The following is a 25981-nucleotide window of genomic DNA, read 5'->3' as shown; positions in this document are numbered from 1 at the left end:
AAATTTCTGGTCCCAGGTTAAGCTGCCCCAAATAGCAGACACACAAATCTCTGCTTTGACTGCCCCGATCTCGGAAAACGAGGTGATAGCAACCATCAAATATTTAAAAAATAACAAAGCGCCAGGACCAGATGGTCTCTCCGGATAGTTCTATTAGTTGCTCCTCCCTAGGATATCAAAAATCTTAGAGAATTTCTATAATGCAATATTAACAGAAAAACAATCCCCTGCTTATTTTAACATGGCTATAATAAAGGTATTACCCAAACCAGGTAGAGACCAGACGCTACCCATTTCATATAGGCCTATATCACTCCTGAATACGGATTATAAAATATTGACAAAGATCTTTGCAAAACGGGTTAAAGGAATTCTTCCCATGTCTGATATTTTTGTACTCAGTGGACAGAGCCAGTTACATTTGTGGTATAAATCTGGGGTTGATCTAATTGTGTGAAAGCAACTAGAAGAATCATGGAAAAGTGTGTTTTTCAATTTTATCTGTTTTCCTTTTTTTCAATTTATTTTTTTTATCTGTTTTTTTCTATAAAATGCCCATAAAATAACAAATATATATTTACACCATTGTGACAAAAAAGAAAGCCCTATCAGTTCCCACGATCTAATTTAAAATTCATGAGGGTAGACTATAAAATAAAAGTTGTATTCCTGGTGAAACAGCACACTTTAACATGAAACTGCAACTGATCATAAAGGTATAAAGGGGTTAAACTGAAGAACTAGAGTTATTGAAGAATTCACCCAATAATTTTCTACAATGACAAGAATCTCCCTGGGGCTACAGGTTATATGATTTGTATTTTCTGTATTTTGATGGATACAAACTTCTATAATCATCATTTTCAGGTACAGCTGCAAGCTAGACGCTGAAAACAACCTGTCCTGCAGAAAATTAGGACGCTGTCTCCAGGCAAAGCAGGTGTGTCGTATAACAAGAAAAACATATAAAAGCCAGACGTATTTCATTTCATAGTTTTCACTTCAATACCCTGCCCAAAAAGGAGCTTACAACTTGCTCAAATTACTCATTTTTGTATTGGGTTATTATCTCCTTGTGCCACCATGTCAATCGCAGGTTCAAACTCTGGTTGGGTAACTTCTTCCTCCCAGAGGTCTGGCTATTCACTTAGCCAAGGGGCAGCTTCTGGTGGTGGGTTTTCTGGAGGTCTGTCCCGTTTGAGTTTGGGCGGTGGAGGTTATAGTTTAGGAGCTGGAGGGTCTGCTTTTGGAGCCGGATTAGGAGCAGCTAGTGGTTTCGGTGGAGGTTCATTTGGATTGGGAGGAGGCTTAGGTGGAGGCTTAGGAGGAGGCTTAGGTGGAGGTTTAGGAGGAGGCTTAGGTGGAGGTCTAGGAGGCGGCTTAGGAGGAGGCTATGGAGGCGGCTTAGGAGGAGGCTATGGAGGCGGCTTAGGAGGGGGCTATGGAGGCGGCTTAGGAGGAGGCTATGGAGGAGGAGGCTATGGAGGAGGCTTTGGAGGCAGTGCAGCATTTTCTTTGGGACGATCCTTGACTGCTGGGGGTTTGAGCTCAACTCTGAATGTGGGGGCACCTCGTGTAATACCCCAATTACTGTCTAGAAGCACAGAAAAACAGACACTAGCAGGACTAAATGACCGTTTTTTTTCTTATGTGGAAAAAGTTAAGCACCTACAATTTGAAAATCAGACATTGCAGACACAGCTGAACCTATTGACAGGTGGCACAGGAAGCGGTCCAAGTGACTCCACTACTACCACAGTAAACTTTGAACTTCAGCTTACAGATCTGAGGAACACAGTTGAAACTCTAACACTGGAAAATGTTCGACATGAAATTGAACTTGACAACATCAGAGGCGCAGCAGAAGAGCTAAAGACTAAGTAAGTGTGTTTATTAATAATTGAACAGCACCACTTTCAGTGTCAACCTAAATGTTTGAACGGATGTTGTGATGTATTTCTTAAGTTGTAATGTTTACTCATGGACTGTTCCTAGTCTGTTTTAAGGCATAATATGTCAGTAACGTGAGGTTTAATTTTTTGACTTTCAAAAAATGTAAAACAAATAAATTAGTAGGTATGGCATCAACTGCTCCGTATTAGTATTACTTAAAATGCTTATGCTTATACACAAGTTAGAAATGTGGATATGTGAAAGGCAACTCATTCCTAGATTGCCTACATTTCCAAATTGTTTCTGTGACTTTCAGGCAATGAATTGCTGCGATTTAAAAAAAATAATCTACATACTATATATTGTTTACAAATGCAGCTTTTTAAATGCAGTTTTACATTCTAATCTATGGACGTTTGAATCAATGAATCTTACTACATCTTTAAATAGTTGTTGGATGCTGTAAATTACTGTGTATAGTCATATTATATTGAACCATTGTGAAACAAGTTCCACAGCACAGAATATGCACCAGTTTCTTTTTACCTACTTTAGAATTTGTTCTAATTGACAATTTTATGCTGTCCTTTTAGTAAGAATGTATTTCTTAAGTATGACAATACTAATTAGGTAACTAACTTAGGCAGACTTAGGGGCATATTAAATTCTCGGCAAAAATCTTGTGGACCGTCATTACGGTAATCGTGCGCGGAAAAAACGTTAATGTGGTAATTTTCTCTCTGGATTTCAGCTCGCAGCCCCCTGAGCCGCGAGCTGAAATCCAGCTAACTATTACCGTATTAACGGTAATAGTTTTTCCGGGGCGCGGAAAAAAAACAATTGAATATGCCCCTTAGAATATTGTATTATATCAAGGGGATGTTATACTGAAACAATACTATAAAGGCAGTATATGTTTTCTGACCTTTTGACCTTGCTATTGTAAAAGAATTTTTCCATGCTGACCTCTGTTCTATTTTATTTCACCTTGTGTTATTAAATATTACATCAGCCCCTACTACATTTTAATATATAGAAACATACATGCAAGTAAAGTTATTTGTGCAGAATGACTTGTACCCTTTGTTTTCAATAACTATATGTAAATAACAATTTTTTCCCATTAATAGACATCAATTTTTATCTTTATTATAGATATGAATTAGAGTTAGGAGTGAAATATCAACTGGAAACCGATATTGCGGCAATGAAACGGGTAATTTTAAAAGTGTACTTTTAACCTTTGTGAGGATTGGGTCCTACTTTGTCACTAGCAGTCCCCGCACAACAGCAAAATCAAAACACTTCAGTCTATGTTAAACCTACAATAATAATAATTATAATTAAATGACACATCTCAGCAGAAAATTTTTAATAAACCAAGGGGCATATTCAATTGTTTTTTTTCCGCGCCACGGAAAAACTATTACCGTTAATACGGTAATAGTTAGCTGGATTTAAGCTCGCCGCTCAGGGAGCTGTGAGCTGAAATCCAGCGAGAAAATTACCATATTAACGTTTTTCCGCGCACGATTACCGTAATAACGGTAATCATGCGCGGACCTCGAGATTTTCGGCATTTTCGCCGAGAATTGAATATGCCCCCAAATGTCAGACCTTTGTTTGATTGCATCAAACTTTCAGAATTTTTTTTTTTTTTTTTAAACAAATTTGATGAATGATACAAAGCAGCTGAACATCTGAGAAATATTACAGAATAGGCCCATTAATCTTAAAAAATTTGTTTAGAAATAAGCGATACAACTAGCATCCAAAGACATATGTAAAAGTTTATCAATGACATTAAAATTAATATAGTGTTCTGGGCTGGTTTTAGTATACTGTAGCGCTCAAAATGCGTGCTACAGTATCATTCACACATATGCGGTGTTAAAATGTACAAAATGCATGAAAACTAATGAGAATGGCAGCGATGCCTTCCCATGCGCTTTTGACGCATTGTACTTTTACCAAAACAATTTTTTGTACTATTAGTTTGTGCCGCGGTGTTCCTCAGATTATCGCGGCCGCACTTTATTACCGTTACTACAGTAAAAAGTAATGCGGATTTCTGCTTGCACCTCTGTAGGGCGCAAGCAGAAATCAGTGTTAATTCTGTCAGAAAATATCCCTGCGAGTTGTCTCGTGGCTGTTTCAAAAATCCTTCTCTGTTCTACATTCAAATAATCATAATGAGTAACAATTTTAATAAAATATTCATTCACTTGCTACCTTCTCTTTCTTTACCTGTCTCTTAATCCATTGCTAGTATTAACCATTCCTTTGGGTGGGCTTCCTGAAATGTACACAATTAACCAGTTACATAGGTAATATATGGCATGACAAAGCAGTGTAAACTGGTATAGTAAAACACGAAGGAGCTCATGCTGTTACGAGCATGCACCCATTTGTTTAGCATAAAATAAGAAAACTTGTATTGTGCATGCCCAAATCTAATAGCAAATGCGTTTTTGGCTATCAAAACAAATGTTAAAATACTATTGTTACGCTTATGACCTGGATTGGTGTAAGTGTATCTGGAGCACATCTGACATAAATGTCAGATGCAGAGTCAGATGTATCTTGAGAAGTCTCCACTTATGGGCATAAATACGCATTTTTGCATGTAAGTTTTTAGAGCTTTTTTTTTCATTCAACTCAGTATCAGCCCCATAAGCACATTGTGGAATAATATATTAAAAAAGCCATCAAAATGAGTATAGTATCATGGGACAGTATAAGGCAGCATATTATATATCTGCATTAAAATACATTACTAGAAAATGTTTATTAACATGTTTTGACTTTAAATAACAGGACATTGAGGTCGCTACGGAACTGCGCACCACACTGGAACAAAGATTCTCCTCAGCTCTTGATGACCTTGCATTCCTGAAGAAGACACATGAAGAGGTAAGCACATAATCCTGAAAGACAGCATAGAAATGAAGGCAATGTCCAGTATGTGTTCCCAAAGCTGTTAAGTTCATAAAAGGAAAATCTGAATGATAGAACAGCACCTTGTTAAGAATATGTACAAAAGTTTATCTAAAGTGTTCTACTGCCCTAAGGCAGCAAAGTGTCCCGGAAAATTATATAGCAATAAAAGCAACCATGAAATAAAAAAGTTGTTAGTTTTCCTATGTGATCCATATATTTAGTTTTCTATAGTTTTCAGGGGTGGTAAATGCCTTTTTTAGTTACCATCACCTTAAGAAAGCAACTGCAGTTGTGACAGTAATTCTGTACATTTCTGATAGCAATGATCATGGTAAGCATGTAATAATGTGTTAAATAAAATAAAAGCTAAATTCAAGTATACTCTCAAAACCTAGCCTGCCAGTACCCAGTACCGATCATTCAGGATTAATATGAAAGTACCAAGTAGGAGAGTCCTACATTGCAGAAGAATTTGTAGATCACTGGCTGTAGAGATTAATAAATGCCTGCTCTCATGTGAATATAGTCAAAGAATGAAAAATTATTTTCATTACAATATCTATTAAAGAACAAGTAAAGTTGGTATTACTGTATGTCAAAGGCTGGGTATTACTGACCTGAATAATCTACATGAAACAACAGGAGTGTTTATACTAATTATGTCCACAATGCTCTCAATTTACTTCACTGCACCATGTTGTAATGTTAGGATAGAACACAACAAACACATAGTGACAGCTAGGCAGAGTTGCTTTGAAAGAAAACAATGTGTGGATTGATTGATTTATATACAGGGGTAGGGACAATGATTTTGTGATAGCTAAAATTCCCACATTTTTTCGCTCAGATTTTTGACTAGTGACCATTGGGTCCTAAAGATGTCTTAGGAACTTCAGCTGTAATGTAGTAGCAAGGATAATAATTTTCTTTTTAACAGAGCTAAAGTGGTATGACAGGTTAACAATAAACAATATATTTTACCTTTATGGTTCGTATAGGAGTCCAAAATTGTCCTTTATTCGGTCTTTATGTAACATTGTGCACCCTGTGCTTTTTCCTCAGGAACTAAGTGGGCTACAGACTAAATTTGGAGCTTCAGTAGATACAAATGTTTCGCTGATTGAAGTGGATGCAGTTAAATCATTTGACCTCACAACATCTTTGAACAAACTCAGAGCTGAATATGAAAAATCTGTCCAACAACACAAAGAAGATGCAGAGTCATACTTTAGAACTAAGGTAATATATACCAAGATAATCATGTGGGAGATAAAAAAAAAGGGGCACATGTCACATTTATTTTGGATTGAATTGTACATCTACATTTCTATGTATTGTATCATGCTTATTTTTGTTGCAAAATGCTTACACTCAATAATATTTAATCTTCCTATCTTACTGGCATTTCCTGCTGAAGATCTCTGGCCCCTAGTTCACGGAGGAGATTTGGGAAAGAAAGGCAATAAGGGTTCTTTTTGCTTTAAACATACAGTTTTTCCAGATACCATTGTAGATTTATATGGGGGTGATAGATACATATCAGCATTGTCATCATTGAAGTATTAAATGTATGCCATTGCTTGTTTTCTGTTATTTAACTTCACTTGGGAATAAATCGTAGCAGATATTATACAATATTGTATCTTCATAGCAGAACAATTGAAAGAAAACAGAAATGTATGCATAACGATACAATACAATTTTATCTATGTATGTCAACTTTTTTAAATTATACTAGGCCTAGTAATCAAAAGGAATAGTATAGCCTAACATGAAAATGATTAAAGTTTATGAAAAATGTAATAAAATAAAGTAAATAAACAAAATTACCAAAGCAAAATTTGTAAAACAAGTTTCAACAAATGAATAAAAGAGTAAAATAGTAAATCCACAATGTTTTAGCTCTTTAGTGAATGGTTGGCGTGTTGGAGCCACACAAACTGTGACAGGGATAATGAAACAGGCTGGTAGATCTTACTCTACATATAGCGTTGTGTTCCATGCCGCTGGTAATACGTTTTTTATATATATTTGTCTGATTATTTACTTAACTAATGGTATCAGCATTATTCAGGTACTTATTAATTCTCTGTATTGCACCCTCTGACTGTTTTCATTCTAAACACTAATTTTTGAGGAGCTAAAAAAAACAATTTAATGTGAGAGCGCTCCACCCTCCCTCTGTATAGTATGGCTCAACAGCCAAAACTGCTATTATTTTGCTTTGGCCTTTTTTTTCCCATGTGCTTCACTTAACGGAAATGACTATGCAGGTAAATTGTATCAGGTTATTGTATAATGTGTCTGCTTTGAATTGATATAGAAACAAAAAGTATAATCTGTGAAAAATAGGACAATCTAAGTATCACGTTAAGGCGGGTACTCACTAGTGCTTGAATTCAAACTCACATGTGTTTGACATGCGGCTGTGTTACTTGCATTTGGGATGTCATTGGAGGTCACTGAAATGCATTGAATGGCACGGGCAGCCTTTGGAAAATCGCAATGATACAAACGCAAGTAACATCACAAGTGGGTATGGGGTCACTGGAAACAACGGTTTCCATTTTCTGATCTGTTTTTGTTTTTTCTTTTCTAATATTTTTCAGACATGAAAATATATTATTTGTAAACCAAATGTAAATATTATTTAGTTGAAAAAAATTACTTCTATTTCCATAGATTGAAGAAATAAACAGTGAATCAGTCAAAACCTCAGAAGTTGTTGCCTCAGTGAAAGCAGAAGTTACCAGCACAAAGAAAGAGCTTCAAACATTAAACACTGAATTACAGACTCTTCTGTCAGTGGTAGGTGTGCTTTATTTACCTGTATCTTGGAATTTTTATTTGAAATTTCCCCAATTTCTAATTCTTTCCAAATTTTCTGCAAATTTAACTTGGGGGCATATATTTAATTAGCCGTGATGTTTCTCTGAACATTGCAGCCGCACACGTTTTCCAATACTACGATACCTCAACATCGGGAATTTTGCTTTGCACCCCTATGGGGGGCGAAGACAAATCCCCAATGTTGCATTGCCTCGGAGTGCCTTCGTGACCATTCCGCTAACTGAATATGCCCCCTGAATATAATAACTAAACTTATGTTTCAGTTTATTGTGTGTTACAGCTGCATAGTATCCTCTATATTCAGCTATAAACTGTATATGGAAACACGAAATTAGCCGTTCTCTGAATATTAATGACAGTGGGGAAAAAAAGTTTTCTAAAAAATGTACTTATACCTCGTTTTTGCCAAAATGTTTTTATGCAGAGCACTAGCAATGCATAGCAGTACTTTATTTTCAAAAGGTACATTATCTAAGCACTCATTCTCCAGTTGTACGGCTTATTTTGCCTTTAGTTACCAAGCTAATGTGTGCAGAAATGACAAGAATGCACCTGCCATTAAACTGAGTGAACCGGGATGTAATGGGATGTTTTTAATCTTGCAAATGCACATGCAAATTGGAAGTCACTATAAATTACCTTTTGTATGTAATGTTCAAATAATGTTTTAGAATAGGAAATATTATTATCGATTGCTTCTCACTTCTACAGAGCTATACAGTAGCCTACTTTTTAAATACTGTTATAAGTTGTTATATTGTTAAATATACATTTATTTTTTCTCATTTAACTTTTTTTAAATATTAGTAACCAATGCACAATCTTTTGATTGAACTTTTTTTATATATATATATATTTATTTTATTAGAATTATACACTTGAAAGCAATCTTGCAGAGGTAGTAGCAAGATCCAGTGTTGGTGTGGCAGAGTTTCAAGCACAGATAAGCAGCTATGAAGGTGCAATCGAGTCAGCAAAGGTAGAACTTCACAAAATCATTGTGAACTATCAAGAGTTGTTGGATATAAAACAAGCGCTTGATGTAGAAATATCAACCTACAAGAAGCTGTTGGAGGGTGAAGATCTCAAGTAAGTATATAAACTAATCTCAGTCATGTACCTTATTTTATACTGAATATCATCAATATACATTGGATATTATTCCATTGAACATGCAGTTACTATAAAATATGCACTTGTATACATCCCAAATGCACCAACTACACAATGTATGTAGACAGATATTATGTACAATATAACTGCAAGTATGCAGAGAAGACTATTTTAGACAACCTATAGGTTTCTATATCTATTTAACAGGAAAAAAAGAGAAGTTGAGACCTGGTATTTTTGGTAATGATTTTAGAATTTGCGTTTTCTAACTACATAAAAATTGGAAGTAGGAAATACAGTACCACATTTTAATGTTCTCATTTAAAAACAGCTGACAGTATCCAAGAAGCTTCTCAACTGGACCCATCAGACAGTACTTCTTTTCAGAAAAAAGCACTGTCTTACATTTTACAAATTACCTTTGCGGCAAAGTATCAGGTCACATTATTAGTTCAGAGTACCAACATGCAATACTCATACAGCTGAAATAGTAAGTTACCTCTTACTGACTAGTCAGGCTGGTGAGACTACTTCACAATTCAATCTCAGACTAAACGACAAAATAAACCGTTTAGATCCACTGTGCTCAGTGCATCTACACTGATAATATCTAGGAGAAGGATCAAACAGGGGAAAATACCCTGGACAGGAGGGTTAATGTGACCCCTGCGAGAGCCTTATTAGGGCCTTCAGATCACATTTCACCTACCACTGGTGTATACTGATTAGCAAAACACAGTTTGTTAGTATTGAAATACTAGGTTGCAGCCATTTTTTGCTTTTGTTATGCTAACCAATTTTAATCCCTGTTAATCTTTACTATCTGTAGACTTCCCGACGCAGAGGCTTTGTCAGGAGGCACTTTCACATACTCATGTAAGCATGGTTTATAATATAGTTTTATTTATTCATTTGTAATGTATATGAAATTCGAGTTGTGTACTGTATACTAAACACATCACTTATCACATTTAAAAAAGACATTAATAGTTCAGTTTTTTTAATCTTTTTTTGGGGGGATTCTGGGTAACAGGAAAAAATATGTGCAGAACATTGTGGGAAATCTAGTTCAAACCACAGATATCCTTAAATTTCATAAACATCACTATGAAACATCTGGTGTCCATGTTCCAATATTCCTCATCCATGGCAGAGTGTGACAAAAATTATATAGGTCACATTTTTTATATACACTCTTTGAACAATACATACATCTTCATGCATTAGTGGCGGTATATAAATAAATAGATGATGGCGATGATGCATGTCTTTCTCCATCAAATTTACTTGAGTCAGACAGTATAAAAACAGCACCACTCCTGGTCTACACCATGCAACAATCTGCCACAGATAGAAACACTCTCACAAGATAAACTTTTGTGACAGACTGACCAGTATACCAAAACATAATATAACAATGGTAATCAAAATACTAAATGCTTTGTCATAAAACTATTACCTATGTATTATAAGAAATAATGCATACCTACTGTGAAATATAAGAAGTCACCTCATGTTTTTTATTGTCATAATTTTCATTGGTGACTTTTGATATGCTTTTATTTCACATTACATGGGTGCATTATACCATCATTCATGTTTTACTTAAGCACTTTGTGATTAAAGTAATATACTTTTTTCATGTAATGTTTTCAGCTGACGGTGGCTTTCAGAAGAAAGAATCAAGTTCAGGTAAGCTAATAATATAAATTACATAATTGTAATAATACATCATTAGCAATGAAGTGTGCCAGATTCTATAGGAACATAACTCCTTAGTAGAGCACAATATTACTTAGGGTCAAAATATGTACAAATAAATTGAAAGATAGTATAAAGAAAAGGAAATTACTGTTAAAATGTCACTACGACAATTTTACTTGCAATGTGACAGGCTCGCCAGTATAATTCAACAAATGATAATTAAAATACTAAATGTTTTACTACCTTTGTCATAAAACTTGTACTAATGTTTTATAAGGAATAATACTGTGAAATAAGAGGTCACATAATGCTGTATACAGTCATGGATCTCCTCAGTGACCTCTAATATCCTTATATAGTACAGTATGATGGGGGCGGGCATGTTATACCATCATGTAAGTATTACTTAAGCATTCTATGATTTAATTTATATATTTTTCTCATTTAGGGTTTTCAGCTGAATTCAGCTTTTCAAGAAAAGAATTAATTTCAGGTAAGCTATTTAATAAAGCAATTTATTATCAGCAAATGTGCCATGGGCACTAGTAAACACATACTAGAGCACAACCTTACCTAGGCACAATAGATATACAGATAAATTGAAAGATAGTGTAAAGAAGAGGATATGCCTTTTAAAATGCCATTACATGCAATGATTTTTTACTTCCAATCCAATCGTATTCCATAATATATAATTTATTCTATATGACACATATGAAATACAAACGATCAATATAATCTAGATTATCATTCAGAAATGTGATCAAGTTGTGCATATTCTCAATCATATCATACCTTTATTGATATGTGTGCAAAAAAAATCATTAAAGGATAATATTGTTTATGAATTTGATTGCTAAATTACAATTATTAAAATTGTTGGTAGCTTTAGAGAAAAAAACTGTGATTTTCAACAACAGTTGTTACTACTGTACAGTGCATCAGACTTAACAACATTATTCTGAGTTTATCCATCTGTCCTATCTGATGGAATAGTTTTGTTTACTTCATATAGTATTTATGCAATAAAGCTCATTTTCTAGCACTGCATTTATGATGAATAATGGTACGTGCCACTCACAGAAGGTATAGGAATAATGTGCATTGAGGTTGCCATGGTTACTAATCAATCAGTGCGCCACTCAAACCGTAAAAAGAATAATACTAAAAATAATAACCTGGTGCCAAGTAACCAGAAGATGAAATAATATTATTTTCATTATATGGATGTTTGATATTATAAAATGAATTCACAAAATCTTAGTTAATATTAAATAGCCACTTCAGTCGACCGCCTGGTGATTTAAAAAAATCAGTTAAAAGTTTTAACATAATAAAATATATTCAAAATTAATACAATGATAAATCCTCCATACAATTTAATCAAAAAGAATATAATGGAATCAGAAACCATCTGTGCTTTCATTGTTAATGTTTCAAGCAACAAGATGCAACCTTGGAAGAAAAAAAAAGGGATTTTAATAGGTTGTACATTACATACTGATACAGCTCTGTTAGGAGATGTCTGTATTTAGTCTAAAACTATAACCATTACCTCACCATAATGGCCACAAATAATTGATTGCAATGAGTACTAGTAATAAAATTTAATTTAACAACAAATATCACAGCTCTAAATACAATAATTCTACAGCTAGTAATTAAAGATCTCTTCTTAAAAGAGTTTATTGAAAAGGTTATAAAAGCACATTTGAAAAAATCCAAAATAATGTAATACGTATAATTTTTGTTCAACAAGAAACTGATGTAATATGATTGAACAAAGTCAGTAATCGGTAATCTGTGTCACAATTAGTAATTACAATAGGGAAATCTAAATATTTTCCTAGCTGCTAATAGTACAATGATATCTGTGTTTGTCAGAGAACACTGCTGCAAATATGTCTCAACAACACCGTAACCTCTGATTGTACTTTGTATTAAGGGTCTGTAATCCTCCACAATTTATAACAAATGGGGAGACTTAGATAGTTTCAACTCTACTCCTCTTTTTGGATGTGTAAAATGCAGATGACATTCCAAAGCTCTTTTGTGTTAGCCTGCCCCTCACAGGACGTGGAAGCTTTAGGACCACCATACAAATACAGCAGATACATAATATCCATTTGGTCCTAAGTATATGTTTTAAACATATACACAGTTTTGTAACCATGTGTGTATTGAGTTATTAATCAATACACTACTCAAGTCATAAAAAGAAGAATACTAAAAATAACAACCGGTTGCCAAGTAACCAGACGCTGAAATAATATTAATAGAATTCTGTTTTGTCATATCTATTAGCTGTATTTATTTAGCACAGATTTTATATATATATACAGTTAATGTATCGCACAATTAACTCATTTAAATGTCATTTGCTTCCTTTTATTTTTTTTGTCGATTCCATTTGAAAGACTGAGGCCACCGTCTTACAAGGAAAAACAAGATGATGTCTCACTGAAGTCGCAGATATACTGTATTTCACGTCTTTTTGGCTTGAGAAATGTCTGTGTGGCTAATTGCAATTATTTTTTCAAATACTACTTTTAACTTGCTTTATAAGAGTACTTATTCTCTGCATTTGCTATAAATAAATGTTTTTTTTCTTCATTTACACTGCAGCATGATTCCTTAATCATTATGTATATTCACTTATCTTGCAATAGCAAAAAAAAAGAACAAAGAACTGCATTTGAAGAAAATATGAGATGAGCATAATAGTACACAAAAGTATAAACGTGGGTCTGTACTTTTCTTTGGTTTTCCCAGAACAATCCTGGGTTTTGATAATGAAAATATTCAACTAGAAGGACTTTTTCCAGAAGGGCTTTTTGCAAAGTATTTATTGTAATTCATACTATGTATTCCTACATTTATTTGTTTTTAAGATTTTTCAGTCATATATAGGGGAAGGCTGTCAACTTTTGGCCTGCTAGAGAAACACAATTCAGTGGTCCAAGCTCTTCTAGCAATGCCCAGAAACCCAGTAGGCATTGTCTGTAATGTGTAATTGTTATTTCAAAGATCAGTAGTCAGATACAACAAAGCCCCATTTGACCAGTATTCGATGCAGAGCCTATTCCAGTCACCGCTATATTCAGAGACCATTCTAGTAATGTATATACTGGTGTCCAGTTTTTCAATGCATAGAGCATTCTAGTGAACTTGGTACAAAACAAATGCACCTTTGTAACTGATAAACATTCTAGAGACAAATAAACATTACAGAAACCATCATAATGACCAATAAACAATATAATCAGCATTCAGTTGGCCACATTACAACACGCGGTGCATATTAGTGACCACTATACAGTGCTAACCATGTTCTTGAGGCCAATATACGATAAGAATCCCCACATCTCTGGTGGCTTTACACTGTAAACCTAACCAAATCCCTGGAGATGACACAAGGTAGACCCAAATAGATCTAGCTCTTTGGCAGTCCACCACTGTCTCTCTTGGTGCTGGAGAGGAAGCTTGGCTGTGTGAGAAAGCCACAATAAACAGTAGACGGCACCCAGTACTGATTGATGGACAGTGCTGGCCTATCACCAGTGCCGGATTAAGGGAATGGAGGCCACTGGGCTAAGGGGGCCTCCATTTCCCCATGAGGGCCCCTTCCCCCTGTGATCCGAGCTGCCCGCCTTCCCCCCCCGGCACTTACCTCCTTCCCTGGCGCGCTGTACGCTCTTTACTGAGGAGATCTCGTGAGAGTGAGACTCACGAGATCTCCTCAGTAAGGAGACTACAGCTCGCCGGGAAAGGACCGCAGTGAAAGTGCTTACAGCACTGATCGCGATGGGGGCGCCCCCACCCACAACCGATCAATACTGCTGTTGAGCACTTTCAAGGGCCCCCTGGATGCCATAGGCCCCTGGGCTGTAGCCCAGTTAGCCCTATGGTTAATCCGGCCCTGCCTATCACCAATAAGTGTGGTAGAATCTTCCAGTAGTCTGATTTTTGAATGGCGAGCACAATCCACCAGAGTTCTGGACCACTTCTGACTGACCTGCCCTGTAGGAAGATTCCTCCCTGCAACTCTTAATACCACAACTCTCTTGTTATACCACAAATCAGTTATGCAAAATGTATTAACTCAACTAAATGTGTATTTTGAAGGTATAAGGGACCAAACCATTCTTACGTTTTCTTGCAGTTGCTAAATGATATCACTCGTTTACTAGAGTATCCTCAAGTTTGTGTCACCTTCACTAAACACAAATAGCAGTAATGCTGGCAGAGGTTAAACCAGGGTTTCCCAAACCCAGTCCTCAGGGCTCCCCAACAGTGCAGGTTTTCCATATCTCCTTGCTGGAGCACAGGTGTATTCATTACTGACTGACACATTGTAACAGATCCACAGGTGGTCCTAATTATGTCACATGTAATCCAGAAAACCTGCACTGTTAGGGAGCCCTGAGGACTGGGTTTGGGAAACCCTGGGTTAAACTGTATTAAACATAGTTTTGTTTTAAAACAGAGTACAGTAGCAACTGTTAATTGAGGCAGAGAATACATGAGAGAGGCAAGAGAAAGAACATAATGAAACTTAATAAGACACAGATGGCAAGAAGGTCATATACAGATAATTCATATACTTGTTATCAAGTATTAGATGTACTAGGATTAAGGTAGTCTATTCAAGAATACTAAATATGATGAAATCTATCATGGGAGTCTATTATAATAGAAATAAACATCATGAATAGAGATTGTATGATATCTAAGGTGACACAGTGCACAGAGGAAATAGAGCATACATAAAACAGGCACATATAAATCAGAAAAAATAAAGGCAGATATGAAAGAAAAAAGGTAGGGAGGACTCTGTTTCTTACAATCTAGTGGAAAAAGGGCAAAGCTGTGGTCCAGAATGGAGATTGGGACAGTTGTAAGGGTGTACCAGTAGGAGCAGTATTGGTGGGCATATGACCAGCTATAGTTAAAAAGGCAGGGCTTCAGAAGGTGTATGAGGGATGGTGAAGAGTCTGATCTGGTGCTGTAATGAATCATATAGGTGAGCAGCAGCACAATAAAAACCTTGCAGGGTGAATGCAGACCGGTTGTTAGGGAGGAGGCGGTGCGCAGGTCAGAGGCAGATCTAAGGAAGAGTATATAAAGATGTGGCTTGAGTTGTATTAAAGGGTCATATTATTAAGAAATTTGTAGGTGAGGGTAATTAATTGTTTAATTAAATTCTGGAGGATGTAAGGAGCCAATGAAGGGATCTGCGGAGTGGTGCAGCAGATGTGGAGCTGTGAGAGAAGAAAACTAGTCTTGCTGTGGCATTTAGGACAGATTGAAGAAGGGACACCTGGGTGAAGTCAATGCCAGATCGTAGGAGGTTGCTGTAATGAAGATGGGAGCTGATAAGAAAATGGATAAGTTGCATCTTGGGTAAGAAAAGGGAGTATTCTAGCCAGATTTCAGAGCAGAAGGCAAAGGGACTGGTACAGAGACAGAATGTGAGGAGTAAAGAAGAAGATGAAGTCACCAAGCCAGTGGGGTTTGGAGACTTAGGAAATTACGGTGTTAGTGACAGTGAGGGAGTATCATGATTTACCCCTGGCTGTAGTTTAGCACCTCCTCCCTAGAGGCTGCTGTGCCTTCATCTGTTCTTGCTTGCCAGGGGTTAAGTTCTCATCATTGGATCTGTATCATGATCAGCTGTGACTGGCTTTTATAAGACTGCCTTCCCCTGCAGATTGGGCCAGTTCATCAATTGTCACTGCTGCTGGTCTCCCTGTAAAAACTCCTGTGAACTGATCCACCCTGGTATTTAACACCTCCTCGTTCCTACATGTTTCACCTCCTTTGTGACTCAGACCCTGGCTTCATCTGACCTTGATTCGGCATACTCCCTGGTATTATTGTGGATCTACCAACTTCTGACCATTCCCTTGCCTGACATTCCTTTTGCCTGAATCTCCTATGGATCATCCAGTGCTTCAAGACATCCTATATGCAGTCACCTGTTAAACTTGTAAAACCAGAGTCTCCAGCTTCCCAGCTTAACCTACCAAAGCAGACACCCTGCATCTACAGGCACCTGTTATACTTGAAAACCTGGTACTCCAGTTTCCCAGCTAACCTGGCTATCTTGACGACCTGCACCCGCAGTCATCCTGTTGTGCCTGGGCTCCAGCTTTCCAGCCAAACCTGCTTACTCAGACTAACCTGTACCTGCAGTTAATCTGTTTTGCCAGGTTTCCAGTACCTCTGTTCCTCAGATAGCCTGAGTATCCAGGTAATCTATTTCAACTGTTTTTATGGACTTGTGTTAATTGTCTTATTATTTACTGCATCTCATTTCACCTGTGTGACCTGTGAAATAAAATAAACCACCTTCTTTTACTTACATTTCCTCTGTTGTCTTCACATTGGGAATCTGGCCATAGAGAGTGAAGGATGTCTTCTATATTGGAGTCACAAGCAATCTAGCAGATATGTGCACTAGAATAGAGCTGGTGAGTGGATTATTTTGTATTTTTTTTCTCTTTCATCCTATCTGAGGGACACTGCTACCATGTGGTTGTGTGAGGGGAGTGGAGTTTGGCAGTTAACTTGTTAATGTATCATGCTGACAAACCCCTCGCCTCTTCAGTATTAGTTGAGTTGAGGGGAGTTGGGGTTACTTATGCTAGGTGGTTATTTCTTTAGTTTAAAACTATTTTATTTAACCTATTTACCTTTTTATTTTTATATATTTTACCTACAGAAATGTGCTCTATCTTACACAGAGCACACTTGTTCAGTGAAAGGGGGCAGCTGTCAGACAGTGAGAGCCTGACAGAAGTAGAAATTAAGTTTTTTCTCTCCTTTCTCAGTGTGACAGGTGGCTTGTAAGCCGCCGTCACAGTATGATTTCCAATTACCGGTGCTGCCATGAGTGGTAGAGAGCGCTGGTAACCAGTAGCGTCGGAGGCGGACATTCTGGATTATACCAAGTTCCCTCCTCAGAAAAGTAGGGGGTGGGTAATTGGTTCCAAATTAGAAAGGCCATAGCAATAAAGGATTCAGCGATTACTGCCTATTGAAGAGGCAGTAAATCGCCATTGCCGGCATGATAGTATAAACGAGGGCTGAGCAGAGCTGCAGGACGCGAGAGCTAGGTATAGAGCCCCCTCGCCTGCAGACACATTTTGGACCAAATGTCACCAAGGCAACTGCCCGGGAAGGACCGCAGCTACTTCTGAAAGAACATGCCGAGCTGCTGACAGACCTCTCCTGCTCCAGACTTCTTAGCCCCATGGAAGGCTAAGTACCACTGAAATTTTTTCTATAGTCTCTATAATATAGATACGGGTGTATTAAAAAAAGTTATATGATGCAAATAGATTAATATATAGAACACTACTTGCATTGATATTCTGTTGTTTGACACACATAGCCTTAACAGTGATACTGTCTTTTGACTTCTGTCATAGATTATTTAGTATCTTCTATCATAGATTATTTAGTATCTTCTGTCTATTTCTTGTGTGATTGCCTGTATTACATTTTATTGCTGTGACTCTGTTCCTTATAAAATGTCTGACAAGGGTAAAGCACCTTTGCAAAGTATTATACTTGCTCCCAGTGTAAAATTAAATTACCCATTGAACAATAGTTTGTTTTCAATGCAAAATCCACTCTGTTTAATCAGACTGCTGTACTACTTGCTCAACCACTCCCTACCCATGCTACAGTTATTTCAGTTCCCCATCTCACCACTGTACTTTAATTCAATTTAAGCTTTGTCTCCCTTTACAAGTAGGAAGAAATTATACTGTCTTTCAACCAATCTCCTCTCTCATGAGTCTGCAAAATCTCAGCTACTCAATTACCTGCTCTTTATTACTCTCCATTCAACACTTCCACCCACTCACCCACATGGCTCCCCACACCATTACTTTATACTATCCAGACATCCAGGAATACACTACATTTGCTGCAGCCTAGCTCTACACTACTTATCTGATTACACTGGACATTGCAATTAGGCAATTCCTTTAATTCCTCATTTTTTGCTATTTGACTACTAGTCCCAATGCTTGCCAAAATATTTTTCTTTCTCTCTTTTCATGGCATTATCTTTAGGACTATATCATCCCTCACCCATTTTGCAACACACACCTCTGTCCACATTACCCCTTCATTACTTCACTCACCTCTAGTTAACACTCATGAACTCTTTTGCTATTTAAATTCAATAACTTTAACAGCCTCACCCTGCCGCCAGAAACTAAAAGGACAGACATCTTACAATCATCTTTCCTACCTTTCTTCCTCCCTGCTTCTATTAGCTGGTGATATATCACCTAATCCAGGTCCCCCTCACTTCTCCCACACACATATATCTGAACACTACAGAAATCTGGCAAACCTCAAACACATCACCTGTCTCCCCTCTCTTCCAAAGTCCTTTAGATGTGCCCTTTGGAATGCACGCTCTGTTTGTAACAAACTTACCTCCGTACATGATCTCTTCCTCTCATACAACCTCAACCTTCTAGCAATAACAGAAACATGGCTGTCACTCACCGGACTGTGAGTGCTTCTTCCCGGACATTTAGGAACCGTGGCCGTCCTCCATCCTGAGGGTCTGCGCATGCGCAGCCCTTTCCTATACTTCAGTGTATGTCCCTTTAACTCAATTGGCAGATCAGGCAACACTCCCTATATTAAGCACCTGTGGTCAACACCACGTTGCCTGATCTTGGAGTCTCATTCCCCATGAGTCTCTGAAGGTGTTCCTATGTTTCCTCGTGTATTCAGCGCTGCTGATTCCTGTGGTTTCCAAACCACTTCTACCTCTGTGGTTTCCAAACCACTTCTACTACTGTGGTTCCCATACCACTTCTACCATCAACTGTATCATCGTGACTGTTGGCTGATTCCTATCCACTGCCTCCGTGCACTACAGTCTTCTATACCACTTCAACGCTATCATATTCCATTGTGACTGTTTGCTGATTCCTATCCGCTGCCTCCGTGCACTACAGCCTTCTATACCACTTCAACGCTATCATATTCCATTGTGAATGTTTGCTGATTGCTATCCGCTGCCTCCGTGCACTACAGCCTTCTCTCCACATCCACTCACCTGTTCATCATCAAGTCTGTGAGCTGATTCCTATCCGCTGCCTCCGTGCTCTACAGTCTCCAGCTTGCAACTCGTCTGTGTTCATCATCGTGACTGTTAGCTGATTCCTATCCGCTGCCTCCGTGCACTACAGTCTCCAGCTTGCAACTCGCCTGTGTTCACCATCGTGACTGTTAGCTGATTCCTATCCGCTGCTCCTGTGCACCTCAGCCTCATCTCATCTCTTCCGTGTTTCCTCGAGACTGCTGCAATTATTACCATCTGCTTCTCTTCGTGATCAACAGCTCCTGGTCTACTCTGCTCTCCCGTGTTCCATCGCTATTGGTACCTGTTGGTTGCTACTGGTTACCTCCGTGTGTCCGCAGAGCCCTGCTGCTGCTGTCAGCGCTATCGTCCATCCGCTGCTGATCCGCTCTCCACGCCTTCCTGTGTCCCGCTGGTCTCTACCCTCCTGTCAGCATTGGATTCGTATCTCATCAGCTACTCCTCTGCTAGATCATCTCCATTCTCCTGGGTCCTCCACGAGTCCAGTTCCACGTTCTACTGATTCCTGTGGATTCGTGTCCCTGTTGGTCTACTTACCTGTGCGCTGCACCTACTAGACTCTTCCTCATCCATCCAGGGACTTCTCATCCTGCCGGCCTCCTGCCGCTCAGGGATCGCTGCACTACTATCTGACTGCCTACTTCTGAACCACGGTATGCATACTTCTCATTGACTGTGCTGGTGTATTGCATACCTTGCTGGACTGTGTTGGTTCTCCTCTGGAGTCTGCTATCCGCTGAGTCTATTGCCATCATTGACTGTGTTATCTTGTGCTGGATTACTTCAAGAGACTTTCTATATTTGCAGACCTGTTCAGTCATTTATATATATTGTGCATATTATTGTGGATCGTGTTTAAGGTGCCCGTGTACATCCTGTGTTGCAGTCTCTCCCCGTACACCTCCTCACATATATATTCAGTGGTACAACTTGCTGAAGGCAGACCATTGATCCCTGTTTCCTGTATCACCTGTTCCAGTATCCTCTCACATAGCAGTGGTACAACTTGCTATCGCAGACCACTGACTACCCGGATACCTCCACTTGGATTCCATTCCTTCACTCAGACAGCGGTACAACTTGCTATCCGCAGACCGCTGACTCTCATCACCTCCTCGTTGCTGTTGGACATTCCTCCTCACTATAGCAGTGGTACAACTTGCTATCGCAGACCACTGACTACCTTCACGTGTCCTTGTCCATACAGTTCCTCGTGTATTAATACCTCCATATTACCAGTGCTGCTAGTCATAGACTTTCCTGAGCATCTCATCATCTACCATTACCTGTTCCGTGATCACCCTGCTACCAGAGTACTCTATTACCATCTACATTACTCTGGTAAGCCTACCACCTGGTGATCCCTGGGTAAAGACTCCTAGTGCCCGTGACAGTAAGATCAGGCCATGACAGACCCAGATACGGAACCTACCGCCAAAGAGATGCTGCAGCATCTGGTCAGCCGTGTGGAGCAACAGGATGCCCGCCAACAGCTGTTACTTCAGTGTTATCAGTCATTAACCTCCCAAGGAACATCTGGACAGACTGTGACAGCTACTCCTGAGGCTCCTGTGCTTTCCTCCGTTTCCCCAGTGCCATCCCAGGTGTCTACAGCTTCCACGCTTCACCTGCCTACTCCGTCAAAGTACGATGGAGACCCCAAAACTTGTAGGGGTTTCCTGAACCAATGTTCAGTCCATTTTGAGCTCCAACCTCAAAATTTTTCTACCCATCGTTCCAGAGTGGCCTATCTTATCTCTTTGTTTTCAGGACAAGCCCTGGCTTGGGCCTCCCCTCTGTGGGAAAGAAATGATCCAATATTACAAGATAGTGCCAAATTCATTTCTACATTCCGAAGTGTGTTCGATGAACCAGGTCGTGTGACCTCCGCTGCTTCCAGCATCCTCCGCCTACGACAAGGATCTCATACAGTAGGCCAGTACGTCATTCAATTTAGGATCTTAGCCTCTGAACTTCAGTGGAACACTGAAGCCCTAGTTGCCGCCTTCTGGCAGGGGCTCTCCGATAAAATTAAAGATGCACTGACTACTCAAGAGCTTCCTTCATCACTTGAAGGTTTGATCTCTCTATGCCATCGTGTTGATATGAGATTTCGTGAAAGAGAGGCTGAGAAAACAACTTCTGCTAAAGCACCTCTTCGTTCTAACCCTCAATTTCGTCCAGTTTCACCCTCTGTGATTCCCATGGAGATAGGACGTTCCAAATTATCTTCCGAGGAGAGAAAACGAAGAGTAAAGAATAGACTCTGTATCTATTGTGCTGATTCCACTCATATTCTCAGCTCTTGCCCTAAGAGATCGGGAAATGCCAGGCCCTAACTAGTTCTGGAGAGGTGAAGTTAGGGTCCCTGGAGTCCTCTCCATCTTCTATGAAATCTAAAGTCTGCGCTTTTGATGTTACGATTTCCTGTGCTACCAAAACCTTTGAGTCACAGGCATTGATTGATTCCGGAGCAGCAGGAAATTTTATTTCCAAATCGTTAGTAAATCAATGGTCTCTACCAGTGATCACCTTAAAAACACCCATTACTGTGACGGCTATAGATGGATCACGTCTCATCAATGGTCTCATCACCCAGAGTACGTCTCCAGTAACACTTCAGATTGGTGCCCTGCATCATGAAGAAATATCGTTTTTAATCCTTCCTGTTACGACAAGTCCGATTGTCTTAGGCCTTCCATGGCTTCAGTGTCACTCTCCCCAGATTGACTGGCGCACCCCTCAAGTCACGTCTTGGGGGCCTGAATGTCACCATCGTTGCCTTTCCCAAGTTATTCCTCTCAAAGTACAGCAATCTTCCATCTCATCTACCTCACCGGGACTCCCTCCTCAATATGCTTCATTTACTGATGTGTTTGATAAAGCTCAGTCTGAACGTCTTCCTCCTCATCGTTCTTGGGATTGTCCGATCGACCTTCTACCTGGCAAGACTCCCCCCAGGGGCCGGGTCTATCCACTTTTGTTACCTGAAACTCAAGCCACATCTGAGTACATACAGGAGAACCTCCAGCGTGGGTTTATTCGACCTTCCACCTCTCCCGCTGGAGCTGGGTTCTTCTTCGTCAAAAAGAAGGATGGATCATTACGCCCTTGCATAGATTTTCGTGGACTCAATGCCATTACTATCAAGAATCGGTATCCCATTCCGCTGATCACTGAGCTATTCGATCGCATCAAGGGAGCCCGTATTTTTACTAAGTTGGATCTTCGTGGTGCCTACAATTTAATCAGAATCCGTTCCGGTGACGAATGGAAGACAGCGTTTAACACCAGAGACGGGCATTACGAATATCTGGTAATGCCTTTCGGGCTGTGTAATGCCCCCGCTGTTTTTCAAGGCTTCATCAATGAGATCTTTCGGGACTTATTATATGTATGTGTCGTCGTCTATCTGGACGACATATTGATCTTTTCTCAGGACCTGCCTTCTCACCACCAACATGTGGCAGAAGTCCTCTCCAGGCTACGAAAAAATTCATTGTTCTGTAAATTAGAAAAATGTTCATTCGAATTGCCCCAGATTCCATTCTTGGGGTATATAGTTTCCGGAGTTGGCCTGAAGATGGATCCAGACAAGGTGAATGCTGTACTACATTGGCCCCAGCCAACTACTCTTCGTGCTATCCAGCGTTTTTTAGGTTTTGCCAATTACTATAGACGCTTCATTCAAGACTTTTCTTCCATTGCATCTCCTATTGTGGCCCTGACTCGGAAAGGGGCTAATCCTAAGCAATGGTCGCCTGAGGCTCTTCAAGCCTTTCAAACACTCAAAGAGTCCTTCTCTTCGGCTCCAATCCTTCGACAGCCTGATGTGACACTCCCCTTCTTTCTAGAAGTAGATGCCTCTAATGTGGGCTTGGGAGCCATTCTCTCCCAACGCTCTGAACAGCAAAAATTCCATCCTTGTGCCTTCTATTCTCGGGGTCTTCTGCCCGCAGAGAAGAATTATACTATCGGGGACAAGGAGTTACTGGCTATCAAAGCGGCATTAGAGGAATGGAGATACTTATTGGAAGGAGCTCGCCATCCGGTGACGATCTTCACGGATCATAAGAACTTGTCATATCTTCAGTCTGCCCAATGCTTGAACCCTCGTCAAGCAAGATGGTCTCTTTTCTTTTCCCGTTTTGAATTAATAATAACCTTCAAACCAGCTGCCAAGAACAAAAAAGCTGACGCTTTATCTAGAGCTTTTGTGACGTCCTCTGATATAGAAGAGGTTTCCAACCATACCATTCTAGACCCCAAATGTATCTCACTGGCTGCTTCATCCACCAAAACGCTACCATTTGGGAAGACCCTCGTGCCTCCTACTCTAAGGAGGAAAATCCTTTCATGGTTCCATGCCTCTCGCTTTTCTGGACACGCCGGTGAACACAAGACCTTTGAGATTCTCTCTCGAAGTTACTGGTGGCCTTCAATGAGGAGAGACGTCAAAGAGTTCATTGCTTCCTGTGAATTATGTTCCCAATTCAAATCCTCCCGCAGAACTCCAGCAGGGTTGCTGCGACCACTACCCATTCCGTCCAAACCGTGGACCCATATTAGTATGGATTTCGTTACTGATTTACCACCTAGTAAGAATCATAACACTATTTGGGTGGTGGTGGACCGATTTTCGAAGATGGCTCATTTCGTCCCTCTGTCTGGTTTGCCTTCTTCGTCTATCCTGGCTGAACATTTCATTAAAGAGATCTTCCGCATCCATGGATGTCCGTCTGAGATTGTGTCAGATAGAGGAGTACAATTCGTTTCCAGATTCTGGCGAGCCCTTTGTAAAACCTTGGGCATACGATTAGCACTCTCATCGTCTTACCATCCGCAATCTAACGGACAAACTGAACGTGTCAATCAAGATCTTGAGACTTTTATAAGGATGTTCTCTTCAGCCAATCAAGACAACTGGGTAGAGTTGCTTCCTTGGGCTGAATTCGCCCATAACAACATGTACCATGAGTCATCATCCAAAACTCCATTTTTTGTGGTTTACGGTCACCATCTGTCTTTTCCGGAATTTCCTGCCCTCCCGCCCACCCAAGTCCCTGCGGTGGAGACTGCTTGTCAGACCTTTAAAAATATCTGGTCTCAGGTCAAAACCTGTTTAAAGAAGACATCTATCAAATATAAATCTTTCGCAGATAAGAAGAGGCGGGCTATTCCACCACTAAAAATTGGAGATCGTGTCTGGTTATCTACTAAAAACATTCGTTTGAAGGTTCCATCTATGAAATTCGCCCCTCGTTTTATTGGTCCATATAGGATCATTCAAGTAATCAATCCAGTATGTGTGAAACTTCTTCTTCCTAAGAATCTTCGGATTTCTAATGCCTTCCATGTGTCTTTACTCAAACCTCTTATTATCAACCGTTTCTCAAATCCTCCCTCAGCTCCGCAGCCAGTTCAAGTTCATCAGGAGGAGGATTTCGAAATTACTGAGGTACTAGACGCAAAAATTTCGCGAGGAGTCCTCCGTTTCCTCGTTCATTGGAAGGGCTTTGGTCCTGAGGAGCGCTCTTGGATCAAAGCTGAAGATCTTAATGCTCCTGCCCTTTTGAAGAAGTTTTATTCCAAAAATCCGGACAAGCCCGGTTCCAGGCGTTCTGTGCCCACCTTTAAAAGGGGGGGTACTGTCACTCACCGGACTGTGAGTGCTTCTTCCCGGACATTTAGGAACCGTGGCCGTCCTCCATCCTGAGGGTCTGCGCATGCGCAGCCCTTTCCTATACTTCAGTGTATGTCCCTTTAACTCAATTGGCAGATCAGGCAACACTCCCTATATTAAGCACCTGTGGTCAACACCACGTTGCCTGATCTTGGAGTCTCATTCCCCATGAGTCTCTGAAGGTGTTCCTATGTTTCCTCGTGTATTCAGCGCTGCTGATTCCTGTGGTTTCCAAACCACTTCTACCTCTGTGGTTTCCAAACCACTTCTACTACTGTGGTTCCCATACCACTTCTACCATCAACTGTATCATCGTGACTGTTGGCTGATTCCTATCCGCTGCCTCCGTGCACTACAGTCTTCTATACCACTTCAACGCTATCATATTCCATTGTGACTGTTTGCTGATTCCTATCCGCTGCCTCCGTGCACTACAGCCTTCTATACCACTTCAACGCTATCATATTCCATTGTGAATGTTTGCTGATTGCTATCCGCTGCCTCCGTGCACTACAGCCTTCTCTCCACATCCACTCACCTGTTCATCATCAAGTCTGTGAGCTGATTCCTATCCGCTGCCTCCGTGCTCTACAGTCTCCAGCTTGCAACTCGTCTGTGTTCATCATCGTGACTGCTAGCTGATTCCTATCCGCTGCCTCCGT

General features: G+C 39.7%; 1 protein-coding gene and 1 long non-coding RNA gene across 2 annotated transcripts; one reads left to right on the top strand and one right to left on the bottom strand.

Annotated features, from left to right (window-relative positions):
* The first annotated feature begins 1083 nt into the window (after nucleotides 1-1083).
* On the top strand, nucleotides 1084-13040 carry LOC142157726 (thread biopolymer filament subunit gamma-like). Its single transcript, XM_075211299.1, has 11 exons — nucleotides 1084-1270; nucleotides 1361-1880; nucleotides 3049-3109; nucleotides 4711-4806; nucleotides 5896-6072; nucleotides 7516-7641; nucleotides 8552-8772; nucleotides 9626-9672; nucleotides 10453-10488; nucleotides 10949-10993; nucleotides 12918-13040. The coding sequence occupies exons 1-11, from the start codon at nucleotides 1084-1086 to the stop codon at nucleotides 12920-12922; spliced, it is 1521 nt and encodes a 506-aa protein (XP_075067400.1). The 3' UTR covers nucleotides 12923-13040.
* LOC142157727 (uncharacterized) lies at nucleotides 4557-16199 on the bottom strand. Its single transcript, XR_012692587.1, has 3 exons — nucleotides 16070-16199; nucleotides 5815-6025; nucleotides 4557-4820 (listed from the first exon to the last, which is right to left on the bottom strand). It is a non-coding gene; the product is annotated as an uncharacterized LOC142157727 (long non-coding RNA).
* Nucleotides 16200-25981: the final 9782 nt, after the last annotated feature.

Source organism: Mixophyes fleayi, chromosome 5, assembly GCF_038048845.1.
Source record: "Mixophyes fleayi isolate aMixFle1 chromosome 5, aMixFle1.hap1, whole genome shotgun sequence".
NCBI lineage: Eukaryota > Metazoa > Chordata > Amphibia > Anura > Limnodynastidae > Mixophyes > Mixophyes fleayi.
Note: the sequence above shows the minus strand (reverse complement) of the source record. Positions and strands in the feature narration are given on the sequence as shown.

Bases quoted from the DNA above. Each gene is read 5' to 3' on its own strand.
- LOC142157726 (XM_075211299.1), top strand. From the start codon at position 1,084: ATGTCAATCGCAGGTTCAAACTCTGGTTGGGTAACTTCTTCCTCCCAG. The intron at 6,073-7,515 runs GTAATATATACC...CTATTTCCATAG, and splicing joins AGTCATACTTTAGAACTAAG to ATTGAAGAAATAAACAGTGA. The intron at 10,489-10,948 runs GTAAGCTAATAA...TTTCTCATTTAG, and splicing joins GAAGAAAGAATCAAGTTCAG to GGTTTTCAGCTGAATTCAGC.